This window comes from Scyliorhinus torazame, chromosome 2 (assembly GCF_047496885.1).
Source record: "Scyliorhinus torazame isolate Kashiwa2021f chromosome 2, sScyTor2.1, whole genome shotgun sequence".
NCBI lineage: Eukaryota > Metazoa > Chordata > Chondrichthyes > Carcharhiniformes > Scyliorhinidae > Scyliorhinus > Scyliorhinus torazame.
Window position 1 is genome coordinate 383700792 of NC_092708.1, and position 22438 is coordinate 383723229.

The window sequence follows — 22438 nt, forward strand, 5'->3', positions numbered from 1 at the left end:
TGGTACGGGAGTTTCTGAGTTTCCCAATTCAGGTGGAAAAACCATTCGCCAGCAATAAGACCCGTGCGCAGTCTGTAATTAAAAGCCCGTGTAAGGAATCACGTCACCAGAGCGGTCAGTCATTCAGCTGTGGCAGTAACAGAAACCTGTGCCTCAAACGCGGTCAAAAAGATGTCCAGAGAGCTCCACGGGAGGGTTAGCGGACAACAATTGACACCGAGTCACTTAAGGAGTAACAGGAAAGGTGAGGGAGGTAGATTTTGAGAAATATCAGCACAGCCAAGAGTGTGTTAACTCTGTTTGATGGCATACCACGTGGAGACGCGTACATTTCTATTGTGCATCAGTGAAGTGGTAACCAAACCTCTCTTGTGGACATGCCTCTATCATGGCCGTTATGTGGCTGGAAGGTTAATTCTATTTAATTAAATACTAAAATCATTCTGTTAAGTGTGTGTTTAAAATGGTTTTGCATTAACAGTGTAACAGAAAAGTTAATTGTGCATTCATATGGCGCCATCTGACCAAGTTGGAGCAGAGTCCTGTGACGGGCGCGTTGAGCTGGGTGTTTCCCAGTGCTAGCTGCACCGGGACACGCCACGCTATCTATCGGGACACTGTTTCAATTCAGCGCCTCAGCAGGGAACGCCCCGCCGAGGTTGCACTTAGTCCCGTTTCCTGCGCGCCAGGTTGGCAGTGCCAAGGTGCCCAGATGGCACAGGCAATGCCAGGGCCCAGAGGGCAAGCACCTGGGGGCCTCCGATCTCGTGGGGGACCCCCATGAGTGTCGCTCCATCTGGTCCCCGTTTGAGGGGCCCGACACTAAGCGGCGCTCGCCCGAGGTCGCTGAGGTGAAGGGGTTAGATCCCAACACCTCGGGAGCGTTTATTAGAGAGACTAGCTTATCCCGGAAGAGGGATCTCCCGGCATCTACCGGCCTTTCGGGAGTGACGCGACGAGTAGATCGCACCCATAGTCTTCATAAGGACACTGGCCCTTTTATTCTTCAAAACAAACACTTTAAGCTCTGGTTAAATCGAGTTCAGGATACCCACATATGCGTGACCTCTGTTAAGTAACCGCGTCCTTCAATTGTCAACACTTTTATTCTTTCCAGGGCAAACGGGACAATTTTTACGGTATTCAGACGCTGTCATTGTAATGTCAAAGTCAGATTTTACAATAATAAATGAGACGTGCATTTATAAAGCACCTTGCATGACCTCAGGTTATCCCAGACATGCTGTATAGCCATTGAGATACTTTTGAAACGTTTGTCGGAAACACTGCAACCAAATTGTGCACAGCAAGCTCCCACAGATTTTCACCCCAACACGTGAAGCTGAGCAATAACAGAAAGTTGTAGTTACATCGTGCCTTTAACGTAGAAGAACATCGTCAGCAGCTTTGCAGAGCGTCATCGGTTAAAAACTTTATACCAAGCTACATAAGGACATGTTGGGCAGGAGATGGTAAGCTTGGTCAAGGAGCATCTTAAACAAGGAGCGAGGGAGAGGGGCTTAGAGAGTAACATAGAAACATTGAAAATCGGCGTGGAAATGGGTGGGGGGAGGGAGGGGTCATTCAGTCTGATATGTCTAAATGTGGGAAAAGAGGTGGTGAGGCAAAATCCACTTTCCAGCTCGTGGCTGACGGCAAGTGTATGTCCCTAATATCTTCAAAATCGTGCCCTGGAATCGCTTACCACTGCCTCAGAGGACACTTCGCGCCTCGACTTGTTGACATCTCATCCAAATGATGGATCTCTGGCAGTCCTGCCGCTCTATCTCCCCTGCCTCCCACCCCACCACCCTGTTGATACCACAGGACAAGCTGGCGTGTCACGGGGCAGTCCAAGCTGACTGTGTCATTTTCCCCTCCGCTAATGAACGTAATGGGGTTCCCGCCACGAAAGGTTGGCCACCCCAAATGTAAAAAATATTCTTTGGGGCGAACTTTAAGAAGGGCCACCCGTTCTGTCAGGAGCCAAGGTTGCTGGAGGGGCGCTTCGCCAGCATGATTGTTTAAAAATCTGGCGGGAAAAGCCGGCAGCGCTACCGACTGACGACACAAGTTCTTTCCTTTCGGCAACTTGAATTCGATTCTGAGTACAGACATCTCAACTTAAAAAGGGGGCTGATGGTGGTGTGGTTGTAATGCCAGTGACCCGGAGCCCAGGGTAATGCCCATGGGGGGCCCAGGTTCCAATCCCACCTTGGCAGCTGGTGAAATTTAAATTCAATTAATAAAAAAATCTGGAGTGGCTCACTGATGGTGACCGTGACAGCAATCGGGTTCACTAATTCCCTTTTTGGGAAGGAACTCTACCTCCCCTCCCGGGTCTGGCCTGCAGAAGACTCCAGACCCACAGCAATGTGGTTGATTCTCAGCTGCCCTCTGAAATAGCCGAGCAAAGCTATTCAACGTGAGTTGTTTCAAAAAAGAGGTCCACAGGGAGCGAAACTGGATGGACCACCTGGCATCGACCTAATGGAACATCCCTGGGACGTGAGCATCATTGCCCAGGCCATCATTTATTGTCCATCAGTACTTTTCAGAGGACAGGCGGAGTCAACCCCACTGCTATGGATTTACAGTCACCTGTAGGCCAGGTGAGGACATCACAGTTCCTTCCCTGGGTTTTCATGATAATGGCGGGATTTGAACCCATGTCCCCCAAGAGCTTTAGTCAGGGCCTCTGGATTAGTAGTTCAGGCACTGGGTGGGTTCAGAAAGAATGTTCCCGATGGTGGGGGAGTCCAGAAGTAGGGTCATTGCTTGAGGATAAGGGATAAACCTTTTAGGACTGAGGTGAGGAGAGATTTCTTCACCCAGAGAGTGGTGATTCTGTGGAATTTGCTACCACAGAAAGTAGTTGAGGCCAAAACATTGTGTAATTTCAAGAAGGAATTAGATATAGCTCTTGGGGCTCAATGGATCAAGGGATGTGAGGGGAAAGTGGGATCAGGGTATTGATGAGCAGCCATGAGCATAATGAACAGCGGAGCAGGGCTAAATGGTCTCCTCCTGCTTCTATTTTCTATGTATATCTCGATGTATGACATTACCATCTCCTGATAGGTTAGCAGTCGCTTGGAGTGCAAGTTCCTTAAACTCAGTGTGTTGCAGAGGTAACCAATGGACAGCTCATTTTTTTCAGACTATCAGTGCAAGTTGGCGGCATCCTTGCTCCCTGAGTCACAAGGTTCTGGGTTCAATTCCGACCCAAGAACTTGAGCACAAATATCAAGACTGGTATTCCAGGGCTGCACTGTTGCAACATCGAGGGCCGAAGGGCCTGTACAGCGCTGTAATGTTCTATTGTATCCTATTATTCAGATGAGAGCCTGAACCGAGGCTCCATTTACCTACCGGGTGGGTGTAAAAATAAATCCCATGGCACTGTTTTGAAGAAAAGTAAGGGAATTATCCCCAGTGTCCCTTAGTCGACATCACAAAGCCAGATTATCTGGTCATTATATTGTTATATGTGGGAGCTTGCTGTGTACAAATTGGCCACTGTGTTTCTTACAACAGTGAGTATATTTCAGAAGTGCTTCATTGGATGTAAAGCACTTTGAGATGCTGTAAAAAACACTACATTAATATATTAATAGATTGGTAGACATTTATAGCACAGAAGAAGGCCATTCGGCCCATCGTATTCATGCCATTCATCAAATATCTGATTATGCTAATCCCATTTTCCAGTGCTTGGCCCATAGCCTTGGAGGCTATGGCAGCGCAACTGAATGTCCAAATATTTCTAACATGTTTCGAGAGTTTCTGACGCACTCACCCTTTCAGACAGTGAGTTCCAGAGTCTCACTTCCCCACCTCTGAGTGAAACAGTTTCTCCTCAACTACCTCTTAGCCTTCTACCTCTTACCTTAAATCCACACCTCCTGGTTATTGACCCTGCTACTAATGGAAAAAATGCATTTCTATCCACCCCATCTATGCACCTTATAATCTTATACACCTTCATCAGGTTCCCCCTCAACCTTCGCTGCTCGAAGGAAATCAGCCCCAGCCTATCCAGTCTTTCCTCGTAGCTCAGACCCTCCAGCCCAGGCAGCATCCTGGTAAATCTCCTCTGCACCCTCTCCAGTGCAATCACACCCTTCCTATAATGTGGAGGCCAGAGCTGCATGCAGTACTCCAGTCGTAGCCTAACCAGCGATTTATACAGTTCCAGCAAAACCGCCCTCTTGTATTCAATACCTCGGCTAATTAAGGCAAATATCCCTTATGCCTTCTCAGCTCCCTTGTCTACCTGCCCTGCCATCTTCAGGGACCTGTGAATATGCACTGCAAGGTCTCTCTGATATTCAGTACATTCCAGAGTTCTACCATTCATAGTGTTAAGTTTTGCCTTGTTAGCCCTTCCTTCCTTCTCTCTTTCTTTCTTTCTGTCTTTCTTTCGCTTTCTCTCTCTCTCTCTCTCTCTCTCTTTCTCTATTTCTCTCTTTCTTTCTGTCCATCTTTCTCGCTCTCTTATCATAGAATTTACAGTGCAGAAGGAGGCCATTCGGCTCATCGAGTCTGCACCGGCTCTTGGAAAGAGCACCATACCCAAGGTCAACACCGCCACCCTATCCCCATAACCCAGTAACCCCACCCAACACTAAGGGCAATTTTGGACACTAAGGGCAATTTATCATGGCCAATCCACCTAACCTGCACATCTTTGGACTGTGGGAGGAAACCGGAGCACCCGGAGGAAACCCACGCACACATGGGGAGGATGTGCAGACTCCGCACAGACAGTGACCCAAACCGGAATCGAACCTGGGACCCTGGAGCTGTGAAGCAATTGTGCTATCCACAAGGCTACCGTGCTGCTCTTTCTCTCTTTCTTTCTATCTCTCTCTCTCTCTCTCTTTGTCTCTCCTTCTCTCTTTCTTTCTCTCCCTCTTTCACTCTCTCTTTCTCTCCTTTCTTTCTCTCCTTTCTTTCTTTCTTTTTCTTTATGTTTCCCCTCTCCTTCCTCTCATTTCTCCTGGCACTTGATGCTGAACTGACGTGGACATTCAAGTCAACAGAAAACACAGGAGTAAGGGCATTGTTGGTGATAAATTCATGGGGATGTGTTCCCTCTCCTTGGGGATAATGTGCAATGAAAGATTGTCAGGTGAAATACAGGTGCAAAGCAGTTGCAGTATAGGTGGGTTTGGAAATGTTGTTTTATTCGCTCGTGGGGTGCGAGCACCATTGGGTTCAACCAATTAAACTGTTACCTTGTTTGTACCAACGCGGTCATGTCTGTTTTGTGACTGGAGGTTCTATCATGCCTGTAGGCCAACAGGCTACTGAACAGGAGGTTAAATTTAAACAGCATCAACCAAATTAGCTCACACTTTGGGCACCCATTAGTTTTATCCAGTTAGTAATGATCTGCGTCAAATTTTAAGAGTTACTTAAAAGTGGCCTGGAGCAACCAGGATCCTTTGTAATCATTCAGGCTTGTGGGCCTCTCTTGGGGGCACGATGAGTTGAACCTTTAGTTGGCAGGTGTAAAAATTGCATTGTTACAAAACTCTGGCCCACTGTAACGGAGCCAACATCTGACACCAGTCACCCTCCTATTTTTGCACCTTTTTTGAGTTCACGACATTGGTGGCGTTCACAGTTTGAACCAAAGTACAGAACATGCTAGCTCCTCCATCAAAACCCTGGCCATCCAGGGGGGTGAGCACCTTTCCCAGCGAACAAAAAGAAGAACATTGGGGAAAATTAAAGAAAAAGAGCAGCGAGGTTTAGAATGAGTCCTCCGCATGCACTTTGTTGGAGCTTTTCAAAAGATACTTGCCTGTGCACAACATTGCAGGTTTCATATTATGTTAAGAAATGCAACAAGACCTGCTGTGTCAAAGTTGATGTTGTTATATCTCGGGTCCTTGATCAGAAAAGGTTGGACAAGTCGCAGTTTATGACGAGCTGCTCATTTTATACAGAAGGTAAAAAATGCATCACGAGTGCGATGCTTATGGTAGAAGTTTGTTAAAGGGTGCTCCTTATTACACACATTTGTAAGCCTCTGTTCGCGAATTGTACATGACTGTTCAAGCTTTATGAGCTGTTCTCTTTTGAAGCACTGCATTTACAATCACAACAATTACACAAATGATACTTTAATATGGCATCTTCTGTTCGCATTCTTGAGTGCAGTTTTGCAATTCCTTTTCAATTGCTGGCCTGTCCTTCTGTCCACATGCTATTGCTCCCCAGGTCAATGTCACCTCTTTTAATCAGTTTGCGGCCAATTTCTTTCAAAGTAATTTTCTCCTCCGCACCTTCCTCTGACCCCTGCACTTCTTCATCGCTGACAGAACAGGTGATTCAAAGGCTCCTGCCTCCCCTTTGAGTTTTCTCCGACCTTCCGGGGAAATCTCCCGTCCACGACTCAACCGGACAGCCTGACACCGAGAGCATGGAGCGTGAAGCTACCAGCATCTGTTGAAGTGCACTGAGAATTCAGCTTGTCAAAGAGCTTGGATACCAGTGCATCCTTGAGGTCACACATTAGGAAATGTGTGGGATGGCAGCCTGGCTGTGCAAAACCCCACATTTTGTTTCATTTGTGTGGTGGAAGAAAGTTAATTTTCTACCCTTGCTTGCAAAGAGTGCTGGCCAGCTCCTCTCCAACAGCACAGTTACAGGTAGCAGCATGTGGAGAAAGCACCAAGATTGCTCCACAGTCAAATTTACCTCCCGGTCGTACCTTTGCTTTACACAGCATGTAACCACAAAGAAAAGCCAGCGAGAATTTGAAACTGAGCGCCATAGGCGTATGAGTATAGTGGTCAAAATCGACAACCTCGTCTCGACATCTATGTATTTTTTTGTAACTGATTTAATTTTGAAACAGAACTTTATGAGGCCAATAGCTGTGGTCATCAGTGCTTGAGTCGGTGATAAATTTAGATTTAATATTAAGATTTTGTCGTGCAGAAAAGGATTCAACAAAAGTTCAAATCAATCGCATGACTTTGTTGAATTCGAGTAGTTTCTCGCTACTTTGTAAGAAGTCTTACAACACCAGGTTAAAGTCCAACCGGTTTGTTTCGAGTCACGAGCTTTCGGAGCGCAGCTCCTTCCTCAGACGAATGGATTCAGCTGAGGAAGGAGCTGAGCTCCGAAAGCTAGTGACTCGAAACAAACCTGTTGGATTTTAACCTGGTGTTGTAAGACTTCTTACTGTGCCCACCCCAGTCCAACGCCAGCATCTCCACATCATCGCTAGTTAGTGTCAGACCTTTGTGACACCTTTGTGACCTTTCAGTCCCGCCAAACTCTGCAGCGTTTTGCTAGGTACACCCGTCACGGGAAGGGGAGGGAAGGGTGGTGGTCACCTTTAGCGGGACTGGAATATCCTACCAGTGAGAAGGGTTGGAAAATCCGGCCCTGAGTTACCACACTTTTAAACCAGAATATCTAACGGTTTGTTAAAGTCAATGTGAGTCTAAGATGGATATTGGGATAGATGGGACATTATTGAGTTTGATGTTTTGTCACATGTTGTATTTGTTTTGATGGCTTCAGTTAGGGCTGCAATAAAGGAGATTTGGGAGAATAGAATCACAATGTTGTGCTCATTTGCGACAAGCGTGAGGTTGAATTAGGCGGAACGGTGCTTCAGTCGATAATGAAGGGTCAGAGAGATCTTTAAAGGAATATTCGAGGACAGATGCATTTTCCGAAAAATTCAGCCCAGAACAAAGAAATAGAGCCTCTAATGCAGCCCTAATGAATGTGATGTCAACAGACCGATCTCAAATGTGCAAAGTAACACTTTTTGCCCAACACCTTCCTCAGGCAAAGGACCGGAGACAATTTATGCCGGACAAAAACTCAATGACAATGACTGGCACACAGTTCGAGTGGTTCGTCGAGGTAAAAATCTGAAGCTGATGGTCGATGAAGTGACGGCGGAAGGTACCGTCATTTTGTTTCCTCTAGTTTTCAATTGTTTGATAAAATTCAAACTAAGAATGGATGAAATAGTCTCCAAGGACATTTAATGAATTTGTAGCTGTTTTCATTTGAATCAATTTTAATAATTGTTTAGTACGCGATGTACCCTGAGTCTAGGTTACTTGTACAGCAAAAGTGGCCCTTTAGCACTTCCATTGCTTGCTGGTGGATAAATGAATTGCCCTGCGAGTGAAGAGCTCTACAATCCAGGAACGTCTCTGAGGTTCGATGGAGATCCAACCTCACAGCGCCAGGGGCCCGGGTTCGAACCTGGTCTTGGGTGACTGTGTGGAGTTTGCACATTCTCACCCGTGTCCGAGTGGGTGTCCTCCGGGTACTCTGGTTTCCTCCCACAATCCAAAGATTTACCGGTTAGGTGGGTTCTGGGGATAGGGCCGAGGTTGGTTGCTCTTCCGGAGGATCGGTGCAGACTCGATAGTCCAAATGGCCTCCTGCACTGTCGGGATTCTATGGATTCTGTGCATCTGCGCCACATACACCAAGGTGCTGGGTTTGGTGTTTATCTCATCCTGCCTCGTGTGCAGATACAGCAATAGTTTGAATGAATGCAACATTTACTGGGACACAGAGCAAAGAAAATCATTCAAACAAAACATTAATGTTAATTTCTAGAGCGATCCAGTCAAAGGCAGTTATGTTAAAGTTCTGTTAAACTTGTATCGAACTCTGGTCACACCACAAAAAGGGGCACGGTGAACAGCTCATGTCTCCATGTTATCAAAAGGATACAGGGAAACTGGAAAATATGTTTTTTTTAAAAAGCAGTCACTTGAATAATACCAGAACTGTGAGCGTTTATCAGGAAAGATTGAACACATTGGGGTTCATTTCTCAAGAATGTAGAACATACAAGATATGAGTGGTAGACGTCTTTAAGATTATGAAAGGGTTTGATGGAGTGGATGGAGTGAAGGTGTTGCCACTTGCAGCGGAGATCAGAACATGGGGTCATGAATATAAAATAGAGTGGAATTTAGTGTTGGCAACAGGAGTCCCACACATGGTTGGCAAACTGTGCGAAACTCTAGGTTGATTTGTTCGGAGATGCCCAACGCAACAGAAGTACAATCAGGCACTTACCTGGACAATGCCGGGATTTCCATTCAATCAAGGCCCCAGTTGGCCAGGAATCCTGCCCCCAAGAGCTTGCCACACAATCAGAGGATAGCAGCTCTTCCCAGTACCGGGAGTGCTGACTGTTGCCATGGACGCACTGAAGTCTTCGCCAGGGACCTTTGCTGGATCCTTAGAGACAGGTAAGTGTCGGAGATTCGGGGGTCATCAGGACTGGGTCACCATCGATGCGGGGTAGGGGAGGGGAGGTCGGATGCAAGGGCAGGGGGTGTCATTCAATGACCAGCCCTGACCCTTCCCGATGCCAGGTTCCTTGATTGGGAACTGAGTGCCGGTGAATGAGACGCCCCTTCCGACGAGGCTGCAGGCAAACCTGACAGAGCTTTCCCGGTGGCTTCCTGGAGGCGCGGGAGACCCATGCGTGTCCCGTTAAATCCCTGAGCCGCTGTTAAATCCCAGTGGGCTCAGGGATGATTGCTCCTGAGCGGCCCACCAGTGAACCTAACTGACTGCCACAGTGGGCTGAATTCCCGGTTGGGCCGTTCCTCTCCATCACTAAACGTGTGACAGTTTTCCTGCAGCCAGGAATCAGTTATGGGAAATCCCACCCGATTTTTCGGACACAGCTGCCATCCTGCTCACTCCAGTGGGTTCCATTAGATTCCACCCAAAGTCACTCATAAGTCCCATAGAGAATTCAGGAGACACTGCTGTACCAAGGGAGCCGTCAGAATGTGGGCCTCACGACTGCTAGATAACTGGCAGCATGGTAGCACAGTGGTTAGCACCAGGCAACCGGGTTTGATTCCCGGCTTGAGTCACTGTCTGTGCGGAGTTTTTTTTTTTATTCGTTCATAGGATGTGGGCATCGCAGGCTATGCCAGCATTTATTGCCCATCCCTAATTGCCCTTGAGAGGGCAGTTAAGAGTCACACACATTCTCCCCGTGTCTGCGTGGGTTTCCTCCGGATGCTCCGGTTTCCTCCCGCAAGTCGCGAATGACGTACTTGTTAGGTAATTTGGACATTCTGAATTCTCCCTCAGTGTACCTGAACAGGCGCCGGAGTGTGACGACTAGGGGATTTTCACAGTAACTTCATTGCAGTGTTAATGTAAGCCTACTTGTGACACTAACTGACACCAATATAGATTATTATTATAATGAAGATTATTATTCTTATTATAGTTGAGGTGACCAGCATAGGTTCGTTTAAGAGGAAGTTAGATGGACAAAAGTGAGAGGAAGGAATGGAAGGATATGATGATTGAGTTTGTTGTATCTGTAAAACCATCAGTTTATGAATGAAAATTTTTACCCAGGTGCTCTTATTTGCAAGATGAACGAAGGACAAAACTGGTATAAATACAATACACTCTTTATTGAACACAATTACTCACAGAATATATTCCACAGGTACCCAAGATTAGTTCATACTGCCTGCAAATATGGCTTGGTAGGGCTGTGAATCTGACCCTTGAGTCCCTCTGGTCCGTCATCACAATGGTGATTCTCGCTGGCAGTATCTTCCTTCCTTCTCTTGTCTGGTATGGTCGGACTATGTCACCTCCCACATCGAATCTTCGCTCCCCAGGTGTCCCGAGTGTCTATTTTTATCCCCCTTTGCTTTGAGCTCTTTTACCACTTCCTGTGGCCTTCTGCCAATGGGGTATGGAGAGGGGCGTTTCAGTGTTCAGTGATCCGACTGATGCCCGATTGTCAGGACACCTGGGCCCACCCCAGGTGTCATCTCCAGTGGCGTTATTCGCACATACACCTTTGCCAAATACGGTAACGACGGGAATTCTTGTCGCCCCAGAGTCTGGCTCAATCTGGACTTTCAACAATAGATCGGTGCGTATCAATCGGATCGATTATCTCTTGATGGCCGATTGACAGGGCAATCCGGACATCCGAATCTGGCCTTTAGTGTATTCGAACTTTGCCGCTTCGATTCCCATGGGATTATGTGGTAGAGTGACTATGGCTTGGTTTAAACCACCCAATTCTTTAATGTAAAATACCCAATTTAATCAGGCCTAAAGCACGGCCTTGCCAGGTTACCACAAGTTCAACGAAGAAGAGTATACAGGGGAAAAGGGAGACAGTGGCGTAGCGGTAATATCACTGTCCTGCTAATCCTGAGGCTTTGGCTTGGGGCCTGGGTTCAAACCCCACAACAGCATTTGGTGGATTTTATATGGGACATAAACACTGATATGAGCCAGTTAGGCTGAATGGGCTGCTTCTAAGCTTTGCAACATTTACACAGTGCACCATCTCGCTACCACCTAGATGCCTTTTTCGTTCAGGATCTTTCAAATTAACTTTCTTCGAGTTATTTCTGAACTCGGTGAAAAGTTTCATGAACAGCCTGACATATCCGATGGTCTTTTTTGAAGGATACATTTTGGTTGAAGTGCCAACCTTCTGACTCCGAGACCTACTGACCCAGGAAACTTTCACCTCTGTTATGGGCCAGGGTTTAGAGAACCCCAAAGTATGTCATGGAGTTCACCTGACCCACACGTTTTAATAGATTGTGGTATGGGGAGCACAAGGGCCCACTCTACAGGTGTGATGCAACAGAGAGCTAAAGTATTTTAAAAAGAAAACCATGTTTATTTATGAATCCAGTTAACACTTTATAAACCCACAGTAAACATCTTAACAACTATCAACACCAATAATCCCCACAGATACAATATTCTATAAGTAACCCTTCATAACTTTCCTAACAACAGCCATACATTAAACACTTTTCAAAGAAAGACAGCAGGTTTAAATGCTCTACAGAAACAGGTATTACTTTGAAATCCTCAAATGAGCTGAAGACAGTCTGTAGCTTGTAGAGAGAGATCATTATACAGCTGCTTGCTGTGTCTGCAGCTGTCCAGCTCTGAAAATGAAACTTAAACACACACTGAAGCTGCCTGCTCATAAACGAAAGTAAAAGCAGACAGACCAGCCCAGCTCCACCCACACTCTGACATCACTGCAGCTATTTGATAAACACCCATTTCTTAAAGGTACATTCACGACAGCTATTTGATAAACATCCATTTCTTAAAGGTACTCTCACATGACACCTCCGAGACCCATTTCCCCTGTTGCAAACCTTGCCTTCTAATTCTGCTTGTTCTCTGATAATCGCTGCAAGGTTGAAGTCTTTTTTTACCCTGAGGAAGCAATCTGTAAGTGCCTGCTGGATACGGGTACTATCCCTCACCGGCAGTGGTTACTTTTCTCTCAGAGCTCTAGCCAACAGTTTCATCTGTGGCTGGGTGGGGAGCCTTCTTGCCTTTGAGTCAGAAGGTTGTTGACTCAGGCCCTACTCCAGAACAAAATCTAGGTGATGCTCCAGTGCAGTGCTGAGAGAGTGTTGCAGTCTTCATGCCATGACACTGTTTTGGGAAAAAGTCCCAAGTAGCACCACTAAGTGGGGGAAGACAGTAGCAGAGTGGTATTTTCACAAGACTAGTAATCCAGAGACCGCAGAACCGGTTTTGACTCACACCACGGTACTTGGTAAAGTTTGAATTCAGTAAAAATCTGGAATTAATATAAGTCTAATGATGACCATCGAACCATTGTCGATAGTTGTAAAATGCCATCTAAAGTCCTTTAGGGGAAGTTACCTGCTCTGGCCTACATGTGACTCCAGCAATGCACCCTCTGCAAACCACTCCGTTCAAGGGCAATTTATAATAATCTTTATTATTGTCACAAGTAGGCTTATGTTACACTGCAATGAAGTTGCTGTGAAAATCCCCGAGTCGCCACATTCCGTCGCCTGTTCGGGTACACGGAGGGAGAATTCAGAATGCCCAATTCACTTAACAAGCGCGTCTTTCGGGACTTGTGGGAGGAAACCGGAGCACCCGGAGGAAACCCACGCAGGCACGGGGAGAACGTGCAGACTCCGCACCGACAGTGACCCAAGCCGGGAATCGAACCTGGGACCCAGGCGCTGTGAAGCAACAGTGCTAACCATTGTGCTACCGTGCCGCCCATCCCTCCTTTTAGGGATGGTCAGCAAATGCTGACCTTTCCAGCGATGCCCACATCTATGAATGAATTTTTAAAAACAGAATTCCTTGTTATTACATTGCTGTTTGTACAAACCTGCTGAGTGTAAATTGGCTCCCACAAATCCTTCATTACAACAGCAGCTACACTGCAAAAAAAAAGCATTTTGGGCTGTCCTGAGGTCAAACAGAATTAAATAGATGCAAGTCAACATGATTCTAAAACCAGAGGCTAGATGGCCAATCTGAAATTGCTGTACTGACATATTAAGGTAAAAATGGCTTTATTTGGCACAATTCAGCCACCGCATTGCGCACGATGCAGAGCTGGGCACAAAGGGTGATTCCCAGGAGAGCCCCAAATCGGGCTTCGCGTCAGGATCTGGGCCCATCGCGAGTCTGACTTGCTACACCCGCCAAGATGTGGATCATGCCCTCGCGGTGCGTGATCCGGACAATGACATTCCAATGAGCTATTATGCTCATTTAAATATCCCACTCCTGCTTTAACTTGGCGCCCGGGAGTGAACGGCCGTGCCCGCGAGGCCTCAACCCGGCGCCTATTTGTACCGGTTTCCATACCATGGACCAGGCATCATGGAAACTCGGGGGGGGGGGCGGTCTTGGTGGCTATTAGAGCCCCCTGGGTAGTTGGGGACTGGGAAGGGTATTAGATGGCACTATCCTGGTACCCGGACACCCTGACAGTGACACTGGGCACCCTGGCAGTGCCAATGTGCCCAGGTGCCTGTTTGACACTGCCAAGGGTCAGGCCAAGAACGGGGCCATGCCCATGAAAGGGGGTATGAAGGCGCTGCAGGAAGATTGGGCTGGTGAAGGGGGTGGGGTCCTGAAAGTGGAGTGGGGTGGCGTGTGGAGATCAGGGCATCCATGCAAAATGGACCCCGATCTGTGAGGAGCTGGTCGCACCAGCGCATTCAATTCCCCAGTACAGGACCAAATTCTTAGTGTGGCCTCGACCAGGGAGAAACTCCCCAAGGCACCAAAATATGACAGATTGCTATTGAATAGTGGTCTGTATCTCGACACTGTAGCCATCGCAAAACACCCGTGAAAAGCAAAACTAATACCAAAATATCTCCCCTGTTCACAAATACCAAACTGTCTCCTCTGTACACAAATACCAAACTATCTCCCCTGTTCACAAATACCAAACTATCTCCTCTGTTCACTAATACCAATCTGACTCCCCCGTACACAAATACCAAATGATCTCCTCTGTACACAAATAGCAAACTATCTCCCCTGTTCACAAATACTAAATTATCTCCACTGTACACAAATACCGAACTATCTCCTCTGTACACCAATACCAAACTGTCTCCCCTGTTCACAAATACCAAACTATCTCTTCTGCACACAAATACCAAACTATCTCCTCTGTACACAAATACCAAACTATCTCCTCTGTACACAAATACCAAACTATTTCCTCTGTACACAACTACCAAACTATCTCTTCTGCACACAAATACCAAACTGTCTCCTCTGCACACAAATACCAAACTATCTCCTCTGCACACAAATACCAAACTGTCTCCCCTGTTCACAAATACCAAACTATCTCCTCTGTACACAAATACCAAACTGTCTCCCCTGTTCACTAATACCAAACTATCTCCTCTGTACACAAATACCAAACTGTCTCCTCTGCACACAAATACCAAACTATCTCTTCTGTACACAGATGTCAATCTGACTCCCCTGTACACAAATACCAATCTGACGTCCCAGTACACAAATACTAATGTAACTCCCTGTACACAAATACTAATCTGACTTCTCTGCACACAAATACCAATGTAACTTCCCTGAACACAAATACCAATCTGACTCTCCTGTACACAAATACCAATCTGACTCCCGAGTACACAAATATCAAACTATCTCCTCTGTACACAAATACCAAACTATCTCCTCTGCACACAAATACCAAACTATCTCCTCTGTATACAAACACCAAACTAACTCCCCTGTACACAAATGCTAATCTGACTTCCCTGTGCACAAATACTAATCTGACTGCTCTGTACACAAATACCAAATCTGACTCCCCTGTACACAAATACCAATCTGACTTCCCTGTACACAAATAGCAATCTGACTTCCCTGTACACAAATACCAATCGGACTTACCTGTACACAAATACTAATCTGACTTCTCTGAACACAAATACCAATCTGTCTCCCCTGTACACAAATACCAATGGGTCTCCCCTGTACACAAATACCAATCTGACTTCCCTGTACACAAATACTAATCTGACTTCCCTGTACACAAATACCAATCTGCCTCCCCTGTTCACAAATACTAATCTGACTTCCCTGTACACAAATACCAATCTGACTCCCCTGTACACAAATACCAATCTGCCTCCCCTGTTCACAAATACCAATCTGACTCACCTGTACACAAATACCAATCTGATCCCCCTATACTCAAATACCAATCTGACTCCCCTGTACACAAATACAAATCTGACTTTCCTGTACACAAATACTAATCTGTCTCCACTGTACACAAATACTAATCTGTCTCCACTGTACACAAATACCAATCTGACTTCCCTGTACACAAATACTAATCTGACTTCTCTGTACACAAATACCAATCTGTCTTTTCTGTACACAAATACCAATCTGACTTCCCTGTACACAAATACTAATCTGACTTCTCTGTACACAAATACCAATCTGTCTCTTCTGTACACAAATATCAATCTGACTCCCCTGTACACAAATACCAATCTGACTTCCCTGTACACAAATACTAATCTGTCTCCCCTATACACAAATACCAATCTGACTCCCCTGTATACAAATACAAATCTGACTTTCCTGTACGCAAATACTAATCTGTCTCCACTGTACACAAATACCAATCTGACTTCCCTGTACACAAATACTAATCTGACTTCTCTGTACACAAATACCAATCTGTCTCTTCTGTACACAAATACCAATCTGACTTCCCTGTACACAAATACTAATCTGACTTCTCTGTACACAAATACCAATCTGTCTCTTCTGTACACAAATATCAATCTGACTTCCCTGTACACAAATACCAATCTGACTCCCCTGTACACAAATACTAATCTGTCTCCCCTGTACACAAATACCAATCTGTCTCTTCTGTACACAAATACCAATCTGACTTGCCTGTACACAAATACTAATCTGACTTCTCTGTACACAAATACCAATCTGACTCCCCTGTACACAAATACCAATCTGACTCGCCTGTACACAAATACCAATCTGTCTCTTCTGTACACAAATACCAATCTGTCTCTTCTGTACACAAATACCAATCTGACTCCCCTGCACACAAATACCAATCTGTCTCTTCTGTACACAAATACCAATCTGTCTCCCCTGTACACAAATACCAATCTGTCTCTTCTGAACACAAATACCAATCTGTCTCCCCTGTACACAAATACCAATCTGTCTCTTCTGTACACAAATACCAATCTGTCTCCCCTGTACACAAATACCAATCTGACTCGCCTGTACACAAATACCAATCTGACTTCCCTGTACACAAATACCAATCTTACTTCCCTGTACACAAATACTAATCTGTCTCCCTTATACACAAATACCAATCTGACTCCCCTGTACACAAATACGAATCTGACTTTCCTGTACGCAAATACTAATCTGCCTCCACTGTGTACAAATACCAATCTGACTGCCCTGTACACAAATACTAATCTGACTTCTCTGTACACAAATACCAATCTGTCTCTTCTGTACACAAATACCAATCTGACTTCCCTGTACACAAATACTAATCTGACTTCTCTGTACACAAATACCAATCTGACTCCCCTGTACACAAATACCAATCTGTCTCCCCTGTACACAAATACCAATCTGACTCGCCTGTACACAAATACCAATCTGTCTCTTCTGTACACAAATACCGATCTGTCTCTTCTGTACACAGATACCAATCTGTCTCCCCTGTACACAAATACCAATCTGACTCGCCTCTACACAAATACCAATCTGACTCCCCTGTACACACATACTAATCTGTCTCCCCTGTACACAAATACCAATCTGTCTCTTCTGTACACAAATACCAATCTGTCTCTTCTGTACACAAATACCAATCTGTCTCCCCTGTACACAAATACCAATCTGACTCGCCTCTACACAAATACCAATCTGACTCCCCTGTACACACATACTAATCTGTCTCCCCTGTACACAAATACCAATCTGTCTCTTCTGTACACAAATACCAATCTGTCTCTTCTGTACACAAATACGAATCTGACTCTAATGTACACAAATACCAATCTGACTTCTCTGTACACAAATACCAATCTGGCTCTCTTTGCACAAATACCAATCTGACTCCCCTGTGCACAAATAGCAATCTTACTCTCTTTGCACAAATACCAATCTGACTCCCCTGTACACAAATACCAATCTGAGTCCCCTGTACACAAATACCAATCTGACTCTAATGTACACAAATACCAATCTGACTTCTCTGTACACAAATACCAATCTGGCTCTCTTTGCACAAATACCAATCTGACTCCCCTGTGCACAAATAGCAATCTTACTCTCTTTGCACAAATACCAATCTGACTCCCCTGTACACAAATACCAATCTGACTCCCCTGTACACAAATACCAATCTGACTCCCCTGTACGCAAATACCAATCTGACTCCCCTGTACACAAATACCAATCTGACTCCCCTGTACACAAATACCAATCTGTCTCCCCTTTACACAAATACCAATCTTACTCTTTTTGCACAAATGCCAATCTGGTTCCCCTGCACACAATTACCAATCTGTCTCCCCTTTACACAAATACCAATCTGGCTCTCTTTGCACAAATACCAATCTTACTCTTTTTGCACAAATGCCAATCTGGTTCCCCAGTACACAAATTCAAAGCTGCAAGGAATCTTTGCAGGATGGGATGTCCCTTGCTGCTTTGAGTTGTGTTTGGCCTCAGCCCAACACAAAGGCACCTTTGCAAGAAAGCAAGATCCCCAGTGATCCTTTTGACTTTTCAAAATGCCTCAGTAATGTAAACAGACAACACTCTCATATCGGCAACATTGATCATAATATAAATAACGTAAGCTCGCACACAAAGCGCAGTCAAGACCTAGAACTGTCTTGCTTGGAAAGGCTATCAACGGTGGATCATTTGGAAACTTTAGGACCGAGAACTGTATTCCTCTGTTCCCACCCTCAATCTCCTAACATTCAAATTTAGCAAATGGGGTGCGGAGATCTGCATCTGCTGAACGTACGTCTGGCGCCGGCCAGGTGTGAGGTTGGCAGGTAACTGTGGTTTGATGGGTGCGTGCTGGAAATGCTGCGTTTGAGATCAGTGTGCCTGTGGAATAATCACGAATTCACCTTCTCAGTTAGGCTGTCACTGAGTGGAGAGAAAGGGCTGGATTCTCCGATTCTGAGGCTATGTCCGGAGCATGTGTCCAGTATTACGGCCAATAAGTCGGCGCCGTCCCCGCACCGATGCTCCGCCCGGTGGGGGGCTAACAGCCACGCCACATTAAATCCCCGGCTTTCCCTGCAGGTACAGGCGGAGAATTGCCGGGTCTGTGGCCGCGCATGCACACAGCGACGACCTGCAGCGGTCACACGGTATTACAGGGCGCCGGCCGCACACGGACACCGCCTGCCAGATAGTGCCCCCCGTAACCCCCCCCTCACTACCCCCAGACCACCCGCCACCAGTCCCCCCAGCCCCCGCCAAAGCCCCCTGGCTAAAGGAGCCCCTCGACTGCAGCGGCGCTGGACACGGTCCGCAGCCGTCACGCCAGGTTGACAAAACTTCAGACCACAAGTGATCCACGGCGTCGGGAAGCCGGAGCATCGGGGGGGGGGGGGCCTTCAGGTGGTGTCCTGAGGCCGTCCCAACAGTGTGCGGCGTGCTCAGCGATGACGCTGTTTTGGAGGGGGTGGAGCATCCGAAAACAGGCGTCAAAAGTGATTCTCCGCCCACTCGCCGAATGCGATTGGAGAAACCCGCCCAAAGCCTTTCTCAGCTTCCTTACCCACCTTTCTCAGGAGTGACAAAGAATTAGCCGGAGTGAAAGGGGGTTGGGCGGAGAGCACGGAACAGATGTTTGCCCGTTATGCTCTCCACCCGATACTCAGTGGCAATGACTGCACCGAACAACCAGCAGGAGTGATTCTGTTCATGTTGCATCCCTGCTTGTGCTCAATATCACTCCTGTTTCAGGACTATTTTGGACGACACCTTTCACGCTGGACTTTGCTTTTAATTGGCGAGCCGCAATAAGGATCAATGGCTTGGAAAAAATAGAAGTGATGCTGAAGTGATAAGAGGGCAGCCAAAGCTTGAATAGTTTTGGATTAGTAGTTGAGGGGTTGGTGGGGGGTGGGGGGGTGGGGGGGTTGCAGGTAGGTATTAGTCATTACGCTGGTCCCTTGGCGCTGCCCCGATGGGCAGGCTCGAAACTTTGAAGAAGCACCAGCTCTTCAGCCGCTTCCTGAGATTGGACAGTCAGCTACCAATACTCTAACAAAGTGCAGCACTATATTATATTTACAATACAGAGACGAGCCAGTATTTATACCCATGCAAACCTCCTCCCAACTTTTTCAGCTAACCCTGGACAATATCTTCTCTGCTTTGAAAGATTCCAAAGCACCGGGGCCATTTGCGGGCGGTGCGTCCTGCCGGAAGTGGTCAATAAGTAGGCCATTGTGGGAGAGTTGGACGCTGCTCAGCCAGATGGAAAGTGCGAGGATGCCTTAAAGTGGAGACCGTGTGGGAGACGTCCTGAGGGTTGAATGAAAAGGAGGACCCAGAGCTGTTAGGGTCAGAAGTGCGGACGAGAAACCACCTCATCACAAAATGTTTCTTGCCACAGCTCTGCCCATTGCAGCCTTGAAGCTGGATGATAGTGCCGTGGACAGCGGCCTCAGATGTCCCTGTTGATGCCCTGTCGTGCCCAGCTTCTGACACAGCCTGGAGGCCTGTGTGCCTTCTGCAAGGTTCTGTCGCTGGTGCACAATTACGGGCTGATTGCCATTCCAGATACCTGGGTTGGCCACCTGCCACAGGCGGACTGGTAACCTCTGCTCCAGAGAGCCTCATGGAAATCTCCTGGAGGCAAAAGCACATTGGACAACAGAGATAACGAACCTCCTTTAAGTTTTCTAGGCCCCCCTCCCCCCTTCACCCCTCACCTAAATCTAATATCTAATTCCTCGAGGTTGGTAAGATTCTGCCTCCATCAGCATAACCTTCTATTCCTTTCTCCCTCATGTAATTATCCTTCTCTTTAAATGCATCCATGTTATTGACCTATGTGGCGAGTCCCACATTCTAGCCATTTTCTAAGTATCGGAGCAATGTCTATTCATGGTGTACAGAGTAGCTCTGATGTCGGACTGAGGGTGATCAATCTTTACAGACCTCAAAGGTATACAATTATTCAAGGAGTAATTCATTGCATTTTCCCAATCATTTAAATGTTCAATGAAGAAAGGTCTCCCTTCAGTTGCTGCAGAGGCAACTGTCCAGGCTGAATCACAGGAGTCTCCACAGGCCTCCCTCACCAATACGCCTCTCTTTTCCACTTCCGCAGGCGAGAAATGAAAGACAAGACATGGGTTTATATGGCACTTTCACAACTTCAAGACATTCAATTTGCTTCACGGATAATTAAATAGGGAGATCCTGCAGACTAATTGTGGGGAGGATAGTGGTCTGGTGCTAATGTGGGGCAGCACGGTAGCACATCTGGTTAGCACTGTGGCTTCACAGCGCCAGGGTCCCAGGTTCGATTCCCCGCTGGGTCACTGTCTGTGTGGAGTCTGCACGTTCTCCCCGTGTCTGGGTGAGTTTCCTCCGGGTGCTCCGGTTTCCTCCCACAGTCTAAAGATATGCAGGTTAGGTGGATTGGCTATGATAAATTGCCCTTAGAGTCCAAAAATAAAACAAGGTTGGTAATGTAATGTCACTGAGCCAGTAATCCAGAAGCCCAGGCTAATCTTCTGTAGTCAGAGGTTCATATCCCACCATGGTGCCTGGAGTATAAATTCATTTAAATCTGGAATTGAAAGTTAATCACAGTAACGGTGATCGTGGAGCTACCATCGATTGTTGCAGAAACCCACCTGGTTCACTGAAGCTCCTTTCGGGAAGGAAATCTGCCGCCCTTACCCGATCTGGCCGGCATGTGGGTCCAGACCTGCAGCAATGTGGGTGTCTCCTAACTGCCCATCTGAAATGTCCCAGACAGCCCATTCAGTTCAAGGACAATTCGGGATGGGCAACCCTTGATGGCGATGCATGAAAGAATAAAATAGATTATTTTTTAAAGTTGCTGATGCAATTACGTAGCTCACAGTTGCTCGCAGCAAGATTTCCAGAAACAGCAATGGGTTATGGCCAGATTTTATTTCATGCGATGATTGGGGGATAAATTTTGGCCACTGCATGAGGAGAACTCTCTGCTCTTCTTCGAATAGCAGCGTGGGAGAGGGTAGGCAGGGCCTCAGTGTCAATGCAGACTTCTGGGTGCAACCCTGAATTATACGCTCCAATCTCTAGAGGGGGCCTTGAACGCCCAGCCTTCCGACCCCAAAGTCAGAGTACAACCAGCTGAGTCATGGCTGATGCTTCATATCTGACCCTCCAAATCACCCATTCGGCCCATCGAGTCAACACCAACCCTCTGAAAGAGCACCCGACCTAGCCCCCCCCCCCCCCCCCCCCCCCCCCCCCCCCCCCCCCCCGCTATCCCTATAACCTCATAACTCCACCTAACCTTTGGGCAATTTAGGGAACCTTTGGACACCAAGAGGCAATTGATCATGGCCAATCCACCTAACCTGTACACCATTGAACTGTGGGAGGAAACCAGAGCGCCCGGAGGAAACCCACGCAGACACGGGGAGAAAATGCAGACTCCGCATAGTCACCCAAGGTCGGAATTGAACCCGGATCCCTGCCGCTGTGAGGCAGCAGTGCTGACCACTGTGCCACTCGGAATGCAGAGCGAGGTTGTGCCAGCCTAGCATCCGGGTTGAAAGTCTGCCCCTGGATCTTTGCTGCTGTCAGTCACCATGGCCAAAATCCTCCGCCCTCGCTCGCGGTTGGGATTTCTCAGCCCCGCTGAAGCTTTTTGGCTGAAATTCCGAACTTCCCGTTCTCGTTCGCAACGGGTCCTGCCACGGCCGAGACCGGAGAATCCCACCCAGTGACTCTTGGAGGGATTTACAGCCCCTCCAAGGGGACCCACAATACTTCCCAAGGTGCAAAATCTGCCGAGCTTCAT

The 22438-nt window shown here is 46.9% G+C and overlaps 1 protein-coding gene across 6 annotated transcripts in view; it reads left to right on the plus strand.

Annotated features, from left to right (window-relative positions):
• The window catches only part of nrxn3a (neurexin 3a), a 2368971-nt gene that overhangs the window by 1093400 nt on the left and 1253133 nt on the right, over window positions 1-22438 (plus strand). For 5 of the 6 annotated variants that reach the window (XM_072493593.1, XM_072493594.1, XM_072493595.1 and 2 more), the window contains exon 3: window positions 7819-7938. The exons of the other annotated variant lie outside the window; for it this stretch is intronic. In XM_072493593.1, the coding sequence (XP_072349694.1) occupies window positions 7819-7938 (120 nt within the window). The remainder of the gene's footprint in view (window positions 1-7818; window positions 7939-22438) is intronic. 6 annotated transcript variants of the gene reach the window in all.